Genomic DNA, 23,886 nt, shown 5'->3' with positions numbered 1-23,886 from the left:
GATATTATCCACAATATTTAGTCACAATATTTCAATCCTATTTAAATCCCAGTATTTAAGTCCGTTATTATCACAATATTTAAGTCATAATAATTTAAATGTGATATTATCACAATATTTAAAGTCCACAATATTATCACAATATTTAAGTCCCAAGTCACGATATTTCAATCCTGATATTTAAATCCCAATATTTTAAGTCACTTGTTATTATATCACAATATTTAAGTCATAATATTTAAGTCACGATATAATTACAATGTTTAAGTCATAATATTTAAGTCATAATATTTAAGTCACGATATTGTCACAATATTTAAGTCACGATATTATCACAATATTTAAATGACGATATTTAAGTCGGGATATTATCACAATGTTTAAGTCACAATACTATCACAATATTTAAGTCACAATATTTAAGTCATAATATTTAAGTCACGATATCAGAAGAGCTTTATTGCCAAGTACGATTTGCACATACAAGGAATTTGTATTGTCACGATATTTCAGTCACGATATTATCACAATATTTAAATCACGATATTTAAGTCACAATATATCACGGTATTTAAATTTACCGATATTATCACAATGTTTAAGTCGCGATATTATCACAATGTTTAAAGTCGCGATATTATCTCACAATATTTAAATCCGCGTCGCCAATATTTAAGTCACAATATTATCACAATATTTAAGTCACGATATTATCACAATGTTTAAGTCACAATATTTAAGTCACAATATTTAAGTCACAATATTTAAGTCACGATATTTCAATCCTGATATTTAAATCTCAATATTTAAGTCACGGTATTATCACAATATTTAAGTCATAATATTTAAGTCACGATATTATCACAATGTTTAAGTCACAATATTGTCACAATATTTAAGTCACGATATTATCACAATATTTAAGTCACAATATTTAAGTCACGATATTTAAATCCTGATATTTAAATCCCAATATTTAAGTCATGATATTATCACAATATTTAAGTCATGATATTATCACAATATTTAAGTCATAATATTTAAGTCACGATATTGTCACAATATTTAAGTCACAAATATTTAAGTCAATAATATCATTACATTTGTCATAATATTTAAGTCACTATTGTCATATTTCAGTCACAATATTTCAGTAATACACAATATTTAAGTCATATCACAATATTTAAGTCATAATATTTAAGTCACAATATTTAAGTCATAATATTTAAGTCACAATATTTAAGTCACAATATTATCACAATATTTAAGTCATGTGACGCTTCCTGATCAAAATTGACCAGTTGAAAAATTGCAAGAATTGCTATTTTGCACTGTTGGATCTTAAGAAGGTTCTAAGTCGTGTTTCAAAATGCAAAAAGAAGAAGAAACTTGAGTAACAACCATTAAAGTGAACTCGGCTGTTCATCAGCTGATCAAAAGAGCACAGCCTTTAAAAGTCTAAATCTTTTCTGTCAGGTATCCACGCTGTCATGACGTCCTGATGACACAGGTAAAAAAACGTTCTCTCTTTGAACGCGGTCGGACTGTTGAGCTGCATCAGCAAGCGTCTCGCAGCGTGCCATTGCTGCTGAGGTTGGACGCAGTAAGACAAAAGATTTTAAACGTCTTCAAAGATCCTGAGGGTCAAACACATTTCACCGGCCCTGGTCGTTTTTACCATACATTATGATTGTATGGTGACTTAAATGTCGTGATACTAAAACCCTCTCTCAGAGCCTCAACCCAACTGTGCAAAAACCTAAACAGGTCTGACAAACGAGGACATGAAACCACCAAGTGTTCTAGAGTCTCTGTCTGTCCACAAAAGGGACATCCCTCCCTGTAGCTATAGCTCCGTGTAACAGGAGGCTTATACAGGAGCCGCCAGCAGCCTTTAGGAGAAGAGTCCACATCAAGAACCTCAGTCCATTTGGATTCTCTGAGGCCCGACAGAGAACCACAGTTCACACAGCTGAGGTACAGCCGAGGACCAGAGACTTCATGCAGAGAAGGAGGTCACTCTGGAGGACCAGCAACACCTCCCTGTCTGTGAGTGTGTCTGTCTGTCTGTCTGTCTGAGTGTGTCTGTCTGTGAGTGTGTCTGTCTGTCTGTCTGTCTGTCTGTGTGAGTGTGTGTCTGTCTGTCTGTGTGTGTGTGTGTGAGTGAGTGTGTTTGTCTGTCTGTGAGTCTGTCTGTGAGTGTGTCTGTCTGTCTGTCTGTGAGTGTGTCTGTCTGTTCTGTGAGTGTGTCTGTTGTCTATCTGTCTGTGAGTGTGTCTGTCTGTCTGTCTGTCTGTAGTGTGTGTCTGTCTGTCTGTGAGTCTGTCTGTGAGTGTGAGGTGTGTGTCCGTCTGTCTGTGAGTGTGTCTGTCTGTCTGTCTGTGAGTGTGTCTGTCTGTCTGTAGAGTGTGTCTGTCTGTGAGTGTGAGTGTGTGTCTGTCTGTGAGTGTGTCTGTCTGTGCCAGGAGTGTGTCTGTGTGTCTGTAGTGTGTGTGTCTGTCTGTGAGTGTGTCTGTCTGTGAGTGTGTGTCTGTCTGTCTGTCTGTGTGGTGTGTGTGTGTGTCTGTCTGTCTGTGGTGTGTGTGTGTGTGTCTGTCTGTCTGTGAGTGTGTGAGTGTCTGTCTGCTCTGTCTGTCTGTCTGTCTGTGAGTGTGTGTGTGTGTCTGTGAGTGTAGTGTGTCTGTGAGTGTGAGTGAGTGTGTGTGTGTGTCTGTTCTGTCTGTGAGTGAGTGTGTGCTCTGTGTCTCTGTCTGTCTGTCTGTCTGTCTGTCTGTGAGTGTGTGTGTGTGCGTGTCTGCGTGTCCAGATTTTAACTGTCTGATCCTTTCAGCTCAACACTTCCTTCTGGAAAGAGTAACCAGAACAAGTACAGCGGGTACAACTCTACTGTCTTTCTGAAGGTTTATTCCACATACACAGTTAAACAGCAGTCAGTTAGTAGATAGTTAGTTAGACAGTTAATAGCTACTAACTAGAGTTAGTTAGGTTGTAAAATCGACAAATGTCGTACAGGTTCTGATGATAGATAGATTTACAAAAGGCACATACGAAGGTAATATATAACAAAAAAGGGCTTTGACGATGCACTTTAAAGGCAACAGTGCTTTGATACCAATAACAACAATAAACAGATAAACAGAATGAAAGAGGGGTGGAGTGGCTCAGTGGTTTAGACGGTACCCTGTGAGTGAGATGGTCGCAATGGTCGCAAGTTTGACTCCACCCCTGGCTGATTGTACTCAATTCCATTGTAAGTCGCTTTGGATAGAAGCGTCTGCTAAATGAAAGATAAATAGCTTTGCCTGCTAGAAAGTTCCAGTTTGTGTGTCTGTGTGTGTGTCCTGTTCTGCAGAACCACAGAGTGAGTCTGTAAAAGTCTGAGGATACTCTCACTAACCTAAGACATCGACAGTTTTCACAAATCAAGATAAACTAATGCTACGTGACACGCTATAACCTGAGAGTGGAGCTAACAGCTAAGCTAACAGCGCCCTCCATTTCACAACAGAATGACAGAAACGGAGGGTGGCGCCCTCTGCAGGACCATACAGGAGTTTCATCAGACAGTCTTTTTAAAAAAGGGGTGGAGTTGGATGAACTTTAAACAAATGCTGAGGTTACTATGGCAACAGGAGGAATTTAACTCCTTCTGACCTCCAGGTGCTTTCCTTCCTGTGTGTGTGTGTGTGTGTGTGTATAAGAAAGAAAGAGGAAGAGAACGAGGTCACAGTCTGATTAAGTCACAACTGAAAGTTATACAACCTGTTGAGCCAGTTCTTGGTGTTCTAGGTACGCACGCACACACGCGCACACACGCACGCACGCGCACACACACACACACACACACACACACACACACACAGTAAAAGAATTTAAACTTTAAAAACAGTAAACAGACAGAATGAAGACGACACGCTAAGTCGTAGCTAAAGTAACTTAACACAGGATATCAGGAAGCACATCGCCTCCTAGTGTCGTGGAGGTGGAAACGCTTCATATTATCATGTATCTAGATTTCTCTGTTTTATGCTAAAATTACTTTAGAATCTAAATATGAAATACATGAAAGACTTCAAAAAATAAAGTTTGAGTGACTTCAAAACATTTGTCAACATTCTGGGAATAAAAATACACAATTTGCAACAAATGGCTTTATAATAAACAATATAAACAATAATAATAATAATGATAATATTGACAAAACCTGATCAATATTTTATGGACAAATGAATTGATTATGAAAAGAAGTGTGTGTCTTTAACTTAAGATGTAACTCATCACCCCACCCCCAATCCCCTGTTGCCTGGCAACCCTTCCTGTCATACAGGTGAAGTATGTGACAAACAAACGTTACCTGTGACACACACACACACACACGACCTGATTACAACTGTTACCATCAGACACACCCTTCACTCTGACACAAACACACACACACACCAAAACCACTGTGTGTGTGTGTGTGTGTGTCTGTGTGTCACTGTGTGTGCATATGTGCAAACAGAGAGGTATTGTGGGTAATGAACAAACATGGCTGACAGAGGTTGAGTGCAGGTGAGAGGAAACATTTTAGTGTCTCTTGATTATTGTGTAATTACAGCGTTTACTTCACAATCTAAAAATGCACAATTACAGGTTTAAATGAGCCTGAATTAGAGGAGTGACTGTTATTGTGTCCTGAACACTTAGATCAGCAGCTCTAACTCAAACCTCCACGACTCAGTGAAACTGCACCAACAGCAGCTCTCACACACACCAAACCTCATCTCACACACACACGCCCATGCACGCGCACACACACACACGCCCATGCACGCGCACACACACACAGGCCCATGCACGCACACACACACAATGTTCGGCATTAAAAATCCTTTGTTCAGATTGACCTCAGTGACACAACGTGACCACACGAGGCAGCAGCAGCTCCTAAAATCACTGATTTTCTGTGTGGACTTTGGTGTGGGAGAGTGAGTGGAAGAAAAAACAGAAAAAGTGACTCAAAGTCTTTAAAACACACAAATTACACAGACATAAAACTATAATATACATACAGAACATGACCTAAAATAATCTGACCTAACCCAATGTAACTGAACATGACCTAATCTTACCTAATTTAACCAGATATAATCTAACCTAATCTAATATAACCCAAACTAACATGATATAATCTAAACAAACGTGATATAATATAACCTATCCGTTTCAATGTCGCAAATGGGCACGACGAGATTAAATTGCCGGATTTTTAAACGCAGTTCCTGTCACACCTGCTGAGTTAGCGTGAGTTAACGTGATTTAGCGTGAGTTAACGTCAACATTACGTCACTAACAGGTGAATTTCAGAGTAAATACACACACTTTAAATGAACCTTTTCTAAGCAAATAAAGGCACATTTTACATTAACATCACATGAACTCAAATGTCGCTTCTCTCTCTCTTTTTTTTGCTTCTTAAGTTCAAAAATTCTTTCCAAAATGCAACCAGGTGGTCCGCAGCTGCGACGTGAACGATTTAGGAAAAACTTCAGATTTGAAAAAGGTAAGACTTGTTTAGTGTATTACGTGTATGCCGAATTAAAGAGCGGCTTTTGACGATTCAGAAAACATAATTCACAACATAAGGAGATAGATGCGGTTTTGTTGAACATCCATTTATCTTTAAAACGCAACATTTCTCTGAAGGGTGTCGGGCAGATAACGTCATGTTAGGCGAACAACCCGGGAAAACAAAGGCAACACCCGAGAATTTGAACATCATTTAAATCATTAAGCATATAAAAAATGCAAGTTTTGTGGAATTAGACTTTAAAACGCAACCTTTTAAATGGTTTGGGGCAGACAACGCAATAGTAGGTGTACAATCTGGGAAAACCAACATAAACCTTTAGATTTTAGAGGCAATTATTGTCGTTTGAGTATTTATTGCGTCCCGAATTAAAGACAGTTTCCTGAAGACTAAGAAAACACAATTCGCAACCCTTTTGGACTGATGGGTTTTTGTTAGGAAGCGATTATACTTCAAAATGCAACATTTCTAAAGGGTGTCCCGTTAGGTGTACAACATGCGAAAACAAACATAAACTTTTAGATTTTAGAGTCAATTCTCGTCGTTCATGAGTATTAAATAGATGCCGAATTACAGACTGAATCTCAGAAAACATGTACATTATAAAACAATTCACGTGTGCTTTCGTGAAAAGGCGATTAGACCTTAAAACGCCATATTTTTCAAGGGAGTCCGGAGTTGGATTGGCACAAACGGTTTGTTTGGGGCTAAAACTTGGGGGTCACATGAATAAAGTTCAATAAAGTGTTGTGTGGAAAACTCTAACCGTTTAAAAGTAGCGTGTGGCGCTGCTGGAGCCTCGGAGGCGTCGGCGCGGATGAATGGATGAGTGACTCACCTATGGAGACCAGTTTAATGTTCTCCTTGTCCAGAAACTCCAGAGCCACCGAGACGTTTTCCAGCTTCATCTGCCTGAAGTTCGGCCTCGGGTGATACTTTCGGAACATCTTCTTGTGGCTCAGGACCTCCAGCAGAGCGATGAGCCTCAGGCCGTCGCCCAGGTCCAGCTGCAGGTCCCCGATCCGCTTGTTCACGCACTTGAGGTGCTCGTTGATCCAGCGGGTGAAGGTGTTCTCCTGGATCTTCTTCCATGGCGCGTCCTCGGCCAGGTCCTTCTCTGTGACCGGCATCTTCTCGCTCGTGTCTCCGCCGCTTCGCGTTCAGGTTTCTGGTCAAAAGTGTCGGGAAAGTGTGGCTCGTGTTTCCTGAACGAGTCCGGACTTTGTCCCCGTTTCACGCGGACGCGTTCACGTGCTGCTCCCAAAACTCGGAATGTTCAGCTCCTTCCTCCTGTGACGGTTCTGCTCTGCGCTGGTGATGTGTCGCCCCCTGGCGGACATGTACGGGGGCCTACAAGTGCAAAGCATTTATTACAAAACGTGAAACAAATAAACAAAATGAAGTGTTTCAAAGAAACATGAACTCAAAGAAAACCAGGGGAGATTTAGTCGATTTGTTTTTGTTTGCAAAGAAACAAAAAACAAAATAACGAGTTAAACTTATTCGGTTCTTCATTTGATTTAATTTCCCTTTATCGCGACTTTGACGCCTCCATCGCACTTGAGCGGTGAACGCGAGGCGTGACAGCGTCATCCGCACAAACTCGTCCACGCTAACACGACGCTGTAGTACCTGTGCCAGGCCTGTGAGCGGCGCTGTGACGTGACACCAAAAAATAAAAAAAAGTATGACTTTCCTGCAGATTAGATTTTTCCTTTCAAACTAAAGATGGAAAAATGGAAAAAACTAATTTTTATGCTTTTATTGTATTTAATAGTTTTTGTTCATGTGCAGACACTTTTATCGTTGTCCTGTGTGAAGCTCCACCCCATCACAGGTCACTTCCGGGTCACGTGACTTGAGTTAGATGTAAAAAGTGTACAGAAAGTTTGCCGACACTTGGCTGCGTGATGAAGGTTCAGGTCCCTGAGCTTTGATCTCACGTCCGGATCCATGTTTTTTTGTTGTTGATGAAAACGATGTCGTTTGACTTCGTTCCCTTTAAATGTTAGTGATCATGGGAGCTCAGGGACCGTCTACGAAGTGCCGGACTTCTCGTTTACACATAATTTCACACGGAGACCAAACAAAAACCCGTCCGTTTAGCTGCTTTAAAAAAAACAATAATACTAAATAAATAAATGATTAATAATTATTTAAACCTTTAAAGATGTTTTTGTTTGTTAAAATTTATTAAAAGATCATTTGTTGGTGTTAATTTGTGTAAGTGTGTGTGTACAGAGACAGGAAGCAGGTTTGGTGAATCATCTTTGCTACAACTTTAATCCAAACATCTCTGCATATTGAACACCATCATCTTCATCTTCCTCTTCCTCTCAAATCTCTTAACAATTGTAACAAAATATTTCTGCTGACACTCGAGTCGATCAAATAACATTTTATTTTACAAACATTTCTCTTTATTTTCTCTTTGTAGTGTTTTCATGTGTTCATGGTTTTTTTTCTCTTTAAACCTCAGGAATATTTGTTCATTTTCTCTCTATTTATTATTTATTATTTTAAAACACAGACAAAGACGAGGAGACACAGGACGACACACTGTTCACCAGTCCACACATACGCACACACGCGCACACACACACGCACGCACGCACACGCACACACACACAGACTGGTGTCACATCAAAAACGTCCACCTCTCAACAAATTAAATCAATCATCTTTTTTTAAATCTATTTTCATAATTTGGCTTTGAGTTTTAGCCCCGCCCACAAAACTCACCCCATAATCAAAAAAAAAATCCAAACAAACAAAAGGGGAAACACCATGGCCGACTAACACCAGAGGAGGGCGTGATTTTCCTGAAACGTCTGTGTGAAAAAAACCACGACAAAAACCCACGCCAACGCTAACATCAACGCTTACGCTAACGTCAATGCCAACGCTAATGTCAACACTTACGCTAACGTTAACGGTCACGCTAACACTTGCGCCAATGCTCATACCAATGCCAAAGCTTAACGCTCGTAATGGGACATGATTGGGATGACGGGATTTTAACGTGAAAGCTTGTTTCTCCTGGAGAACGATCGGGAAAAAAAACCCTGAAAAACAACACAGACAAAAAAAACGAGGAAAACTAAATCCACCACCACAGCTGAGAGTCGGAAAAACAACAAAAGTGAAAATAAACCAAGAAGCGCGAGAACGTTCTGTAGAAACCACGACTTTTATATTCGTCTACAATTATATACAATTAACTTTATACAAGTGACGCAGCGACACGCTCTCCTCACAGCCCGGTGTGTGTGTGTGTGTGTGTGTGTGCGTGCGTGCATGCGTGCGAGTCTGTTTTAGGCGGAGCTGCTCTTGGAGAGGTTAGGGTAAAGGACGGCTGCCGTCACGGCAACCATCACTGCGATGACCGGCATCCAGGGAGTCCAGCCGCTCTGAGAGAGAGACAGAGTGAGAGACAGACAGAGAGAGAGAGGGTGAGAGAATAGGACGAGTTAGTCGGATTTATTGACATTGAAATCTTGGACAAAAACAACTGAAACCAAGAGGAAAGAGACAAAAAAAGACAATGAAGGACAGGAGGAGAAAGAGAAGAAGGAGGAGGAGCATAAGATATAATACACATATACATATTTTATTTTGAAAGAATCACAAATAAAATGAAAGATAACATAAAAAAATGCATTTTATTTTGAAAGAATAACGACTAAAATGAAAGATGACAAAATTGTGCATTTAATTTTGAAATAACGACTAAAATGAAAGATAAAACAAAATTGTGCATTTTAATTAGAAGAATAAAGACTGAAAAGAAAGAAAACGTATAAACATGCATTCACAGAGTAGACTCAGTGAAGTGTGTGTTTGAAAAAACTTGAAGTAAAAGAATTAAACAAACATTAACAGTGTTATATAACAAGACCCTGACAGGCTTTTACTTTGAAACAGTGGGTCAGGGTTAGTTTTCACAGTTTAAGATTATTAATCTGTGAAAAATCATTTGAATTTGGAATCTTTTTTCTCTGACCTAAAACCTGAGAAAGTCTTTAAATTCCAGCTGAAAGAAAAAAAAACGAAGAGACAAAAGAAAAAGATGTGAATTCAAAACAAACAAACAAACAGGAAGAAGATGAAATAATTGACAACTTTCCTTTTCACAGCAGAGAATTAGGGACACATGGGATTATTATGTTGGGACACAAAATTTGAATAATATTTTAAAAAACTATAAACAATATTAAACATTATATATATATATTTCACAGACTAATTTAATCTTACTGAATTCTTTTTTTTATTTTTTGTCCAAAATAAAGACTTCATATTTGACCCTAATGCTCTTCCATAGATTTTCTCTCTTGAACGAGCAACAGACAGACAGACAGACAGAACAGACACGATGGACAGAATCATGAAAATAAGAATTAAAGGAAGAAATAAAGAGTTTGGAATGTAAACATCAGCAAAAACACAAACAAGAGGCTTGAAATGAGGAAAGAGAAATTAAGATAAAGCAGCGTCATCCTGAAAGTCAAACATGTTAGTGGACACACACACACACACACGAGAGTAAACCATTAATATTCAAAATAAAAACTCAAAGTTCAACTGAATTTAATATACCACTCCAAACAAACCTCGCAAAGACATCTTAGTGCTCTAGTGACTCTCCCACCCACCTACCCACACCCACACCAAACCTCATAGAGAAAATCCGTGGTTTTAACATCACACACAAAGCAGTTGTTGATCTTCTGCTGCCTCCATCACTAAGTCCGGACTTAACTCAGTGACACAAAGTGACCACACAAGGCAGCAGAGGACCAGCAGCTCCTGTGTCCCTGCAGCTAAAATCACTGATTTTCTCTATGAGGTTTGGTGTGTGTGTGTGTGTGTGTGTGTGTGTGAGGGAGAGTGAGTCACTAGAGCACCAAGTTGTGTTTGCGAGGTTTGTTTGGAGGGAACTGTTTAAAGCAGAGGTCACAAACACTGCAGCCAATAAGGTTTTAATTACAGTTTTAATTTAACCTGACTGAGTGTGTGTGTGTGTGTGTGTTTGTGTGCACATTGTGCGACTTCGTATGATCACTCGCTTACAAAAACGGTGATAACCGTTGGGAGGAAGCCCTGGAGTGAATGCATAATATTAATCATTTAAATGTTAAATTGCATAAATGTTAATATCATTTCTGTCCGTCCACACTTTTGTTTTCTTCACACTACACGACTGCTTTCTACTGCTGAAAAACACAGCTGGCTCAGTCTTAGTCGGATTCAGGTGTCAAACTTGCGGCCCGCGGGCCACATCAGGCCCTCCAATCGATTTCACGTGGTCCACCCCTTAATACTGTATCAACTTATTTCTGCATTTTGCATAAATCCATTTTCATTGTGAACTCGATCAACATTGGCACTTTTAATTTGAAATTCTATTAAATATCTATCGTGATTTCATATGATCTTGTGGCCCCAGGGTCATTTGAGTTCCCCGACATTCACTTTCTGTTTAGACTGTCAAGTGAACAAAAACTGCTCTAAGAATGCTCACTTCACTTTCTGTTTAGTCTGGACGGGCAGAAAATCACAATGCAATTATTGTTCACACTCACACTCTTATGAAAAACTAATGACACAGTTACCAGCTGTGAATTGTTTTCAGATTCAGTTTAGTCTGGACGTGCTGAAAACAAGGAGTCCAGTCAGTCAGTTTTAGTTTAGTCTGGACATATCAACATTCCTGTTCCTTGTTGGCAGAACTTTTTGAAATGAAGAAAACTAGAGGATCGACTTCCTGTTTACATGCACATGCCCAACTGGTCACATGACGCGTGTTTTCATGCGAGTTAGTGTGGACAGATAAATGGCGAGGAGGCGAAACACTTTTTGATTTGAAAACGCAGCGTGGATGAAGCCTGACTGACACGTGAACACGCCGTCATGACGATGAAGAGGACGCTCAGTTTGAAAGGAAAGTGCAGGAGGAGAAGACTTTGTCCACACTGATTAGAATTCAGGGTTTAAAACACACAAATGCCTGGTTGCTGCGGTAACCACAACCTGAATACATCACAAGGCAGGACAGAGTTTTCCCCTCGGTCAGCTTTCCTTCCATTGACAGATGATGGAGACACAGGAGACAGGGACAGAGCAAGACAGAGGGACAGACTGGTGTCATGTCGGTGTGTACCTTTCTACCACAACTGGCCGAAACACCAGTAGAGCAGAGCCAGGACAAGGCCCATGAATATGGCTTGGACAGGCTGCAATATGGATGGCTAGAGGGGAGAGGGACAAGAAGAGGTCAGCCGGCAAATCAACCAAAACCAACATGGAAGGTGGAGCAACAGCAGCGAGGGGGGAGGGAGACAAATAGTACATTCCATTGACGTCAGAAGTCAGAACTGGAATTGATGTCACCTCAGAGTTTACCGCGCTAAAACTGAGTCACGACCCGAAGTGTAGCTACTTCCTGTGCGAAGTGTGGCTAGTTCCTGTGTGAAGTGTGGCTACTTCCTGTGTGAAGTGTGGCTACTTTCAGTACCAAGTGTGGCTACTTCCTGTACCAAGTGTGGCTACTTCCTACACGGCAGGGTCAGGTGTAACTTTGAATTAAATCATGTTAAATTACGTTTTTAGTTGGAATTCTTATAAAATAAAATATTTTTTATATCTTTCATTTTGGTCTTTATTATAAGAAAATAAAAACATTTTGTTTCGTTGAAACTTTCAACAAGGAACTCGGACATTCTGACTTACGGCGACAAATGGAATGTACCAACGGGGGGGGTTTGGGTGGCAGGTTTGTAACACATCAGCCATTTCTACAAAGCAAAACAGCCACAAAAATAAAAACACAGAACTGAGTTTCGGTCGCCCTTCACCAGGTCATCACAAACAAACATGACAATAAGAAGACGTTTCTATAAGTGGCTCCGTTCATAATGTACATTTCTATTATTAAAGCTGTGAATAAAACAAAACAACCAGTGAGAATAAAAACTGTCTGTAAAAAAGTGTCTGAAATCAGCTGTGAATACAACAGGAAACACTTTCTGCAACAGGAAACACTGTCCTCTGAACTGCAGCCAAAACACACCTGATGGAAGGATTATTATAGGGAGGTAAGGGAGGAAGGGAGGATGTAAGGAGGGGAAGTAAAGGAGAAGGAAGAAGGGAGGACAGTGAAGAGGAAGAGGGTGAGGATGAGGAGGAGGACGCTTCACGTTGTCTAATCAGATTAGAATGAAAAGAGAGAAAAATAAGAGTTGAAATCAAGGGTTAATGTCAAACTCTGCCTCAGTGCCCATGAGCAAAATCTGCTGCTTCTCCTGAATTAATGTTGAAAGAAAAAAATACAATAACAAATAAAATGAAGAAAAACAAACATCTGGAATTAAAGCAAAAGTTAGATGTTTATAACAACAGTGCAATGAGGTGTGTGTGCATGCGTGTGACACTCACAGAGCTGCTCTTGTCCTGCAGCAGCTTCAGGCTGCTCCTGCACTGCTCCAGCTCCTGGTTTATGTTCAGCTTCTCCTGCTCTGTTCGCTCATAGCGCTGACGGAGGTCCAACAGCTGAGAGTGTGTGTCTTCATACTACACACACACACACATTAACTTGTTAGCAGGGATTTTCTCAGGAGGTCTGTGCTGTTAAAGTCACTGATGTAATGAGATTAGAGCAGCCACACTGACAGCCTGCTGCACTGTCAGGTTCCCTGAACTCACGTCTGAATCCGTAACACATTTGGACAAGTTCTCACTCATTTACTGTACATACATGCAAAAATTCAACAAGGCCGACTCCATGTTGAGGTGAGGCCATGGTTGCGTTTTGAAATTCCGTGGAACTCAAAGTATGCCTCTGTTTAAGCCTTAGAGGCCGCTACAGAGCCCTTGAGCAATGCACGGGTTCAGGACCTATGCTAATATCGCATTGTCGCCAGACCTGACCTCCACGCAGAGTCTGAAGAGTTAACGCCCTCAAATATGACAACGAAAACACACGGATAGAAGAATAACCTGAAGGACATGAATTGGTTCTCTTCTCTATATGAATGAAGCAGAGCCTTTAACAGCCTCCAGGGGGCGGCGTACCTCTTTCTGCAGAGTGTGTGTGTGGGCCTGGGCCTGGTCCAGTTGACTCTTCAGCCTGCTCGCGTCCTGCAGGTGCTGGTTCTCCAGAGAACCCAGTTTGTCCTGCAGAACCTCCTCCCTCTTCTCCAGAGACTCCAGACTGTTACTGAGGACCAGACTCTGCTCCCTGGTGCTGCACACACACACACACACACAAACACACACAGCGAACATCTATCACCGAGCACAGACTATGAGTTTTTGTTGCATAACAAAGGTGAGTGTACACGTGTGTATGTATATATGTGTATATGTATATATGTATGTATATATATATATATATATATATGTACACGTGTATATATATATACATATATATACATACATATATATATATACATATTTATATATATGTATATATATATATATATATATATATATATATATACATACATATATATACACATATATATACACACATATATACACTCTTGCTTGTGATCGATGGGACTGACTCCACCCCTAATGTACAGGTGTCTGTTGACAGTGTATCGCGTGAGCAGAAAAATCAGAACCTCGGACTTAAAACCTGCTGCTGACGACAACCTCATGTGTTGAAGATTCAGCTGAAGCTCAGATAAAAATTCTGCTGAGCTTTGATGAGAATGTGTGGTCAAGCTGCAGACGCACAGCTGTCAATCATCTGCTGACACGCAGCTGTCAATCACCAGCCGTCCCGCTCCGCCTCCACTGGCTGCTTCCTGTCAGTCGCTGCTGACTCAGCACTCTGAGGCAGACATTTATAGACGTGAAAATAAAAACGGAGCCGCGAGCTTACCCACACACACACACACACACACACACACCTCACTGTAAATTAAAACTCACTGTATTTTCTACCGACTGAAGAAACAAGGACTCTTTCTGTGACGTAGTTCAGTGAAATATGATGTGATCTTTTATTCTGAAAGGTAAACCGGATGTTTTATTTTCCTACTTCCTCTCCCGTGTGCTGTGTATTCACTCTGATACTGACCTGGATCACTGAATAACCACATACACTAGTTTTAACCTGAAACTCAGACATCACATCTTTAAACGGTTCAAACCTGGTTTTAGGGTTAGGGACTGAGAATGAGTGTGTGTGTGTGTGTGTGTGTACCTGCTCAGCTCAGCCTCCAGGTGGTGCAATTTGTCCACAAGAGCTGTGCGTTCAGCTCTCAGTCCATCACAGTCCTGCTGCAGACACACACACCTCTGCTGCAGCGTAACACACTCCACTGAGACAGACAGACAGACAGAGAGAGAGAGAGAGAGAGAGACAGACAGACGGACAGACAGACAGAGACGGACAGATTATTGAACAGTGCACATGAATCATCTCGTATGTAAACAAAGTCTTAGTTGTTAACGGTGACAAAGTTTCAGTGGTTGGTTCTGAGGCTGCGTCATGGTGGATCAGTGGTGAAGCAGGTCATGTTTGTTTATATGGGGACCATACTTCAATGGCTACAGTTACAGGTGTGACACACACACACGCACACACAAAGATGGCGCTCACCCTGCAGCTGGGTGGCACTGTTGTGCTGCTTCTGCTGCTGTGTGAACGCCTCCTGCAGTCGGTTGATCTCCTCCTCGTACTTGGCCGCCGTGCTCCTCCAGTGCTCCAGCTCAGATCGAACGCTGCCCAGGTCGGCCTGCAGGGCGGCGATGTCGCGCTCCCGCTCTGCTGTCGCTGCCTCCATGGCGTGTCGCAGGACGAGGATCTGAGAGCAGAGACACGGCGGCGATTAGATTCACCTCCTGTTTGTCTTTCAGGTTTGACCTGTAGGGGGCGGTGTAACAGGAAGTGTAGACAGTGGTACCTCCTCCTGGGCGGAGTAGAGCTCCTCTCTGGTGCTGCAGATGGTGCTCTCCCTCTGCTCCCTCAGTGCCTCCATGTCAGCCTGCAGCTTCCCGAGCTGAGCTACACATACACACACACACACACAGAAACAGTTGGGGGAGGGGTCACATGTATGTGTGTATTCATATATATGAACACATGTAAACGCACACATATATATATATATAAATACATATATGTGTGCGTTTTTGTATGTATATGTGCACATACTGTACATACAGTGGGTACAGAAAGTATTATTAATTAAACACAGACCCCTTTAAAAATTTAAAGGGGTCTGTGTTTAATTAAACTGATTGGACTTGATTAGGAAAGGCACACACCTGTCTATATAAGACCTTACAGCTCACAGTGCATGTCAGAGCAAATGAGAATCATGAGGTCAAGGAACCGCACAAGGAGCTCAGTCTCTAATTAACTCAAATGTCAATCTTCATTTGGGCTTTCCCAAATTGTTTAAAGGCATAATAATCTTAGTGTATGTAAACTTCTGGATTTGAAGAAAGTAATAAAAAATCTTTCCATTATTCTGGCATTTAGCAAATAGAAATCATTTTGGTAATACTAACAGACCTAAAAAAAAGTGATTGTCTGATTTCATGTCAGACAGTGACAGTTACCAGCTTCAGCCAGTATCTTCACAATGTCTTTTTCTTTTGTTCTTGGGTTGATGTGCACATTTCGGACCAAAGCACGTTCACCTCTGGGACACAGAACCTGTCTCCTTCCTGTCTCTAAAGTACACCCACAGGTGTGTCTATCTAACAACTCAAATGTTGTCAATAAATCAGAAGCTTCCAAAGACATGACATCTTCATTTGGGCTTTCCCAAATTGTTTAAAGTATCTAAAAAAAATATCTATATATATATATATATATATATATATATATATATATATATATATATATATATGTATATATATATACTAGTGCTGGGCCGTTAACGGCGTTAACGTGCTGCGTTAACGCGAGACTCTTATCGCGCAATAAGAAAATTATCGCCGTTAATCTATTCTCAAAGTTGGGTCTGGGACCTGGGTCCACATAGTGAGCAATCTATGAATTTCACTTTGATATGTTAGCGCGGATGTATACCTGGCCCAGAAGGCTCTGACCTGGCTGAGCGCGGATGTAGGTAACGTTACGTTATGTAATTTATTGTCATTTTTTGTTTTATAACGGTCTATGTAATTTACCACGGTGAAAATGGTTTCAGGTTGGATATCCAACCGTCGCGTCCGACAACTGTCTGAATGAATATCCAACCTGAAACTAACTTCACGCGGTATAGCTTTAGCTAACGTTATCAACGTTTTGCTGATTAGTTGCTGATAGTTGCCTACTACTACTAGCAATCTTACTCTGATATACTTTTTCTGTCCTACTCCTAATGTTAGGTGTGATGAAAACAGAGGAGCGCCACTTAGCAGAAGAAGAATTCAAATGAGCCATTTTAATCTAGATTAATCTAGATTAACTCCAAGATTGCAGTGAGATTAATATAGATTAAAAAAATTAATCTATGCCCAGCTCTAATATATACATATGTATGTGTGTGTGTGCTCACTCTGCAGATACTGGATCTGTTTGGTGGACTCTTCAGTCAGCTGTGAGTTGCTCCTCCTCTCCTCCTCCAGCAGAACTGCAGACACAAACACGATGTGAGCACAATACAAACACAAACTGTGGACAAAGACCGAGTCCACAGTCAGCTGTTGTTGTTACCTTGTAGCTCCAGACACTTCTGTTTGCCCGTGTTGGCTAACTCCTGCGCCTCCAGCAGTTCTCTGTGCAGATGATGGATGACCTGCTCCGTGTCTCCAGGCTCCAGACCGGCCCGATGCAACTCAACTGCGCACACACATTCATACACTTTCAGCCACTCAAACTCATGTTTGTGTTCAGAAAATAAGAGACTAGAATTTAACATCTTAATCCAGAAATAATCGTAATGCACTCCACTATTTTTTCTAAATTCAATAATAATGTTGGTGTGCTCACAAAAACAGAAAACATGATCATTAACAATCAGCTGTAGCACAAAGCGCCCCCTAGTGGCTCAAACATGTTGCCATGGTTACCTTTGAGCAGAGCTACTGTGTTCTGTGGTTCATTCAGCTCCTGCTCGTCCATGTTTCCATCTGACCAGAAAAAAACAACAAGAATTCAAATATCAGACAAGACTTTTTTTTAACCCTTTCACCTAAAAACAGCTGAGTGAGATTCACTGACCTGACGTGTCGTCACTGCTGCGATCTTTGCTGGGACTCAGAGTGTCCGACATGTCCGACTCTTTGGCGTCCATCTGATTACCTGTCCCCACACACACACACACACACGTTCAGACAGTGGAATAGAAACAGCAGCAGTTTCCAGTACATTGACAGAGGTCAAAGGTCACATTTCTGCTGGTCAGCAAGTCTATTGTTTGCGACCACAGCTTCACAGGGAAAAAAATAAAGAAAAAATAATAGATTAATGTGTTGATTATTAATAGGAAAATGTTGTTGTCACTATTTTGTCTCATATACACATATGTAAATGAACCGTCTAACAGAGGTAAACACTGTGCATACATTGATGTGATTATATATAATATACCACATGTGTTTCCTCACAACAGATATTCTACATATTTGATTTGTCCATTTTTATAACAATAGATTAAATTGGTATTTGTTACGATCAATACATTATTTTTAGTGTGTGTGGTGTTTAAATTTATTAATTTATTAATAATAATATTAATTATATTTCTGTCTGTTTTGAAAACTTTGGAAGACAAACTGTCAGAATTCCAATTTTATGACTTTAATCTCAGATTTTTGACTTTAATTCCAGAATTCCAATTTAAATTTTAGAATTCCAATTTTGTGACTCTAATCTCAGAATTGGCTTAAATCACAGATTTCTGACTTTAATCACAAATTTCTGACTTTAATCCCAGAATTCCAACTTTAATCCCAGAATTCCGACTTTAATCTCAGAATTCCGACTTTAATCTCAGAATTCCGACTTCTTTCTTGTTTTTCTTTTTACCTTTGAGTGGGTCAGGACTGGTCAGGATGTCGTCCTCTGCTGTCTGGTTGTTCTGTAGATGAGCATCCAACACTTCTACAAAGAAAGACACACATTAAAGGGACAATGCAACCGTTTATCTCCTGATTTGTTGTGTGTGTGTTCTTATTTTTAATTTAGCTCTTACCTCCGAAGTTGGTGAGTTTGTGGATTGAAGAACTGACGCTCTCCTTCAGCTGTTTCACTGCTGCACAGAGAAAAAGAAAGACAACTTTGCAACATTAGGGGCAAAATCAGATTTTTAAAACTTTTCACGAGACGTGAGACGTAAATTCAATCTGAAAACAAAAAAACATTTCAGTGTAATTACCAGCATCGAGGCAGTCTATGACTGATCAATACCAGCCTGTCTATGACTGATCAATCAATACCAGCCTGTCTATGTCTGAAAAATCAATACCAGTCTGTCTTTGTCTGATCAATCAATACCAGTCTGTCTATGTATGATCAATCAATACCAGTCTGTCTATGTATGATCAATCAATACCAGTCTGTTCATGATCAATCAATACCAGCCTGTCTATGACTGATCAATCAATACCAGCCTGTCTATGTCTGAAAAATCAATACCAGTCTGTCTTTGTCTGATCAATCAATACCAGTCTGTCTATGTATGATCAATCAATACCAGTCTGTCTATTAGGGCTGAACGATATGGACAAAATTTCATATCTCGATATTCATGCCAGATATCTCGATATCGATATGATACGATATGACTACGGGTTCGGTGAAAAGCAAGCATTTTTCAGAAAAATAAAAACATCATAATACAAAAGACTGTGGAAACTTTCCACATGGAAAGTGTTTTATTGATACGAACTCACTGTGAGACTGTGTACACGGGTACCATGTCTTTTGCAATGTGGCATGTTATAGCGTCTGTAACGCCTTTATGTCTGGTGGACGTCGACTCATATGGTGTAACACTACTGAACGCATCAGTAAACACACTTAACTTGGGCTTCTTTTGGGATACCTGAGAAGTCCCCGGTGTTTCTCTCATTGTAATACACTCTTCGTGCAGCACGCGATGGTGTTGTTTCAGGTGGTGAAACATGTTTGTTGTGCTACCTTGGTTCGTTGCAATTTTCGCCAAGCACGACCTGCACAACACCTCGCTCGGGTTGACATCCTTTTTAAAATCCAAAATACCTCCAAATAATGGAGGATGATTTATGTTTTGGCACAAAATCGCCACCGGCCGCATTATCTTCTGTCACTTTTCTTTCCCGCTGTGTATGTCGTGTGTGTGTGTGTATGTGCGTGTGTATGTGCGTGTCTCAGTCTCCGTCTCCCTCCCGCCCTCCTATGTTTGTCATTGGTTGGCTTCAGCTGTCGTTCCACAGCAAGCATGAAATAAGGTTTGTGGTTGGCTGGCCGTAGTGGTGCATTCAAGGGCAATCGTAAAAATGAAGTTTATTGTGACTGCCAGAGCTGTACATGCAGGGCGAGCGCGGGGGAAAATCTATTTTGTTTATATCGTTGCTTTTTCGATATGAATATCTTGAATGTTCATATCTAGATATCGATACGATAACGATATATCGTTCAGCCCTACTGTCTATGTATGATCAATCAATACCAGTCTGTCTATGTCTGATCAATCAATACCAGTCTGTCTTTGTCTGATCAATCAATACCAGTCTGTCTATGTCTGATCAATCAATACCAGTTTGTCTATGTCTGATCAATCAATATCTCTTTGTCTGATCAATCAATACCAGTCTGTCCATGTCTGATCAATCAATACCAGTCTGTCTTTGTCTGATCAATTAATACCAGTCTGTCTATGTCTGATCAATCAATACCAGTCTGTCTTTGTCTGATCAATCAATACCAGTCTGTCTTTGTCGATCAATCAATACCAGTCTGTCTTTGTTTGTTCAATCAATACCAGTCTGTCTATGTCTGATCAATCAATACCAATCTGTCTTTGTCTGATCAATCAATATCAATCAATACCAGTCTGTCTTTGTCCGATCAATCAATACCAGTCTGTCTATGTCTGATCAATCAATACCAATCTGTCTTTGTCTGATCAATCAATATCAATCAATACCAGTCTGTCTTTGTCCGATCAATCAATACCAGTCTGTCTATGTCTGATCAATCAATACCAGTCTGTCTTTGTCTGATCAATCAATACCAGTCTATGTCTGATCAATCAATACCAGTTTGTCTATGTCTGATCAATCAATATCAGTCTGTATATGTCCGATCAATCGATACCAGTCTGTCTTTGTCTGATCAATCAATACCAGTCTGTCTATGTCTGATCAATCAATACCAGTCTGTCTATGTCTGATCAATCAATACCAGTCTGTCTATGTCTGATCAATCAATACCAGTCTGTCTATGTTCAGAACATAAATGTTTCACGGTTCAATATGTCCTCACTTTGACAAAATGTTACTTGCCGTATGTAATCCGATTACTAATCCAAACATAATAATCTGATTGTTGTTAATAATCTACACTTAAATAATTTGTACTACATACACTCACATAATCTGATAAAGAGCACTGAATTAATCTGATTACATCAATGCAAAACCTCTGCAATCTGTTTTCATCCAGCAAGGTAATCTGAACACATACACCAAAATAATAGGATTATACCAATTTAAGTAACCGGAATACATAAATCAGAATAATCTGAAATAATCTGATTATGTGCACCAAAACAAAAATACATAACATGGACAAAAAGTCACAAAATACAGTCAGTGTCTTTAATCTAAATGACCTTTGACCTCCTGTGTGTGTGTGCATGTGTGTCAGTGTCTCTGTGTGTGTGTGTGTGTGTACTCACGCGGACACTCAATCAACTGTGTGATTCTAGTGGAGTCTCCTCCGCTGTTAACGTGACAGTTGTCTGACAGAGACACAGAGAACTGACGTTACTATGACGACCGTCAGAGCAGAGTCAACACGTGGTCACAGCCATGCATCATCGTTAAAGACTCACACACACAGTCAGCACTGACTGTGCAGTGAGCGCCCCCCCTGCTGCTCAGAACCAGCCCTGCACGTTCAGCCACCACTTCACAAAAGACTCCACAGATTAAATCTAAAGTGACGTTTGTGTCACTTTAAATAAACCACTCACTCTCCCACACCAAAGCCCAGAGAGAAAACCAGTGATTTTATCACACACACACACACACACACCAAAGTTCTAATGTCTTATTTTGTCACTGGCTGTTAAAATACATAATTTAGACTTTAGACACAGAGTGACCACACGAGGCAGAAGAGAAGCAGCAGCTCCTAAAATCACTGATTTTCTCTATGAGGTTTGTTGTTCCATGAAGGTAGAGAATATAAGAGCGAGAGAAAGAAGAGTGACAGACGTATGAAAGCAGAGAACGACAGAGCGGCACAGACAGACAGACAGACAGACAGCAGCCCCACAGAAACCTCCACTCCACAATCGTGAAGAAAAACCCTGAACTTCTCAAAACTCCCCACATGCTTCCAAAGTCAGATCTCCACCACAGACAAGAGCCAAACTCCTCCTCCAAATTTAAAAGGCCAAACAGTGATGTTAAAATCACAGATTTTTTTAAACATTATGTTAACTGCTTTCCCACTGTCTGTAAACCATTCACTCTTCCACACCAAAGTCCACAGAGAAAAACCAGTGATTTTAACATCACAACTTAAACTAACTACCATCTTCACCGACTACACCATCGTCAGTGTCTGTGTCCTCCTCGTCCTCCTCATCCTCCTCGTGGCTCTCGGGTGTCTGTTGGCTCTGTTTGTCCTCCACAGCCTCCTCTACTGGTCCGTGGGGGACAATGTCCACATCTGTCATGTGACCAGATCAGATTGACACACACACAAGCTCAGATGGTTGTGTGTCACAGTTGTTTCACCCACCGTCACCACATGAGAATTTAAATCAGTGACCAAAAGCTTCCTCAGACCGAGAGAAATCAAAGCAGTGGACAGTTTTCCAACACCAGAGAAGACGTCACCCACTGCTCACACACTCATCATGTCACCTAAAGGTCAGGGGGTCAAAGAGGCACTCAGCCTGATCCTGATATGAACAGGACTGAGATGGAGATTTAAGCCCATTACAGCCATGGAATACTACTATAGTATCGCGTAATACAATAGATCATTTGCTGATTGATTGTGTACGTGACAATAATTGGATTAGATAGACTCACATAATCTGATTAAAAGCACTGAAATAATCTGATCGTGTACACTAAAATAACTGAATTAAAACCACTGAATAAAATGTGATTACGTCAACAAAAACGGTTGGATTGCACCTACTAAAGTAATCTGAATTAACTGTGACTGTAATCTGAAAACACACACTAAAAGTAATTAGATTACAGCCAGTGAAGTGCAAGTGTTATGTGCAATTTAGAGCATATATTACAGTGTAATTTGAAGTGTATTTTCAGTGAAATTTACAGAATATTTTACAGTACATATATCCAAATATATCTCCTGTATCAGGGTATAGACTTGTAAGACGTATAGAAATATTTATCTGATTTATGTCGCGATAGATATGACACATAAGATTGAATGTTTTATATCATAAGATATTTTTCCTCAGATCATCCAGACATCACTGGATTCACACTCAAAGGTCAAGAATTCAAGTTCACTTCCTGCTACAAGCAGATCAGCTGACTGTTGCCATGGTGACACTTCACCCTGTCACTGTGTAAAAACGATCAAGACTGGACCTGAACCCTGAACCCAGATCACGTGTGTCCCCCTAAAATCTGGTTGGTGACCTGAGGGCTGGACATGAAACAGAAAATGTGCCGGACTGTGTCCACAGAGACACAGAGAGAGAAGGAGGCACAGAGAGACACCGAGACAGAGAGACACCGAGACAGAGAGCAGCAGCACAGGGATGTGGACGTCATGCAGAAAAGTTGTCATGCATCATTACTGTCAGTCAACAGAGACAGAGAGACAGCAGAGGAGACGAGCGTCCCACAGCAGAGACACAGAGAGATAGCGGAGGAGACAAGCGTCCCGCAGCAGAGACACAAGGACTCACCCAAACTGCTGTTCTCTTTAATGCTTTTCTCCTGCAGCTGTTCTAACCGCACTGTAAACAACAACAACAGCAGAAAGAAGCAGCGTTGACCAACAGGAAGTCCCAGCACAGCCCCCTGATTGGTATACACACGTTTACAGACACGCCCACTGGTTGCTATGGAAACTTGTGTTTACCAGGGAGAGATAAGAGGTGATTGACTGAACAGAGTGCAGTTATGTTTGCTTGTTA

The 23,886-nt window shown here is 40.7% G+C and overlaps 2 protein-coding genes across 12 annotated transcripts in view; both read right to left on the bottom strand.

Annotated features, from left to right (window-relative positions):
* LOC122768013 (filamin-B) overlaps window positions 1–6,850 on the bottom strand; it is a 49,213-nt gene extending 42,363 nt beyond the window's left edge. The window contains exon 1 of one of the 3 annotated variants that reach the window (XM_044023644.1): window positions 6,414–6,850. In XM_044023644.1, the coding sequence (XP_043879579.1) occupies window positions 6,414–6,705 (292 nt within the window). In that variant the 5' untranslated portion in view covers window positions 6,706–6,850. The remainder of the gene's footprint in view (window positions 1–6,413) is intronic. The other 2 variants (XM_044023642.1, XM_044023645.1) reach the window with 2 other exon arrangements.
* A 980-nt stretch (window positions 6,851–7,830) lies between these two features.
* slmapa (sarcolemma associated protein a) overlaps window positions 7,831–23,886 on the bottom strand; it is a 32,914-nt gene continuing 16,858 nt past the window's right edge. For 4 of the 9 annotated variants that reach the window (XM_044023646.1, XM_044023655.1, XM_044023652.1 and 1 more), the window contains 15 exons: window positions 23,656–23,706; window positions 22,290–22,427; window positions 21,427–21,489; window positions 18,739–18,798; window positions 18,573–18,647; window positions 17,766–17,846; window positions 17,615–17,674; window positions 17,259–17,384; window positions 17,101–17,175; window positions 15,493–15,593; window positions 15,189–15,393; window positions 14,790–14,907; window positions 13,649–13,820; window positions 13,013–13,147; window positions 7,831–8,985 (listed from right to left, as the gene is read on the bottom strand). In XM_044023646.1, coding sequence (XP_043879581.1) covers window positions 8,890–8,985; window positions 13,013–13,147; window positions 13,649–13,820; window positions 14,790–14,907; window positions 15,189–15,393; window positions 15,493–15,593; window positions 17,101–17,175; window positions 17,259–17,384; window positions 17,615–17,674; window positions 17,766–17,846; window positions 18,573–18,647; window positions 18,739–18,798; window positions 21,427–21,489; window positions 22,290–22,427; window positions 23,656–23,706 — 1,556 coding nt within the window. In that variant the 3' untranslated portion in view covers window positions 7,831–8,889. Of the gene's footprint in view, window positions 8,986–11,738; window positions 11,827–13,012; window positions 13,148–13,648; window positions 13,821–14,789; window positions 14,908–15,188; window positions 15,394–15,492; window positions 15,594–17,100; window positions 17,176–17,258; window positions 17,385–17,614; window positions 17,675–17,765; window positions 17,847–18,572; window positions 18,648–18,738; window positions 18,799–21,426; window positions 21,490–22,289; window positions 22,428–23,655; window positions 23,707–23,886 lie in introns of all 9 variants that reach the window. The other 5 variants (XM_044023647.1, XM_044023648.1, XM_044023649.1 and 2 more) reach the window with 5 other exon arrangements.

This window comes from Solea senegalensis, linkage group LG4, assembly GCF_019176455.1.
Source record: "Solea senegalensis isolate Sse05_10M linkage group LG4, IFAPA_SoseM_1, whole genome shotgun sequence".
NCBI lineage: Eukaryota > Metazoa > Chordata > Actinopteri > Pleuronectiformes > Soleidae > Solea > Solea senegalensis.
Note: the sequence above shows the minus strand (reverse complement) of the source record. Positions and strands in the feature narration are given on the sequence as shown.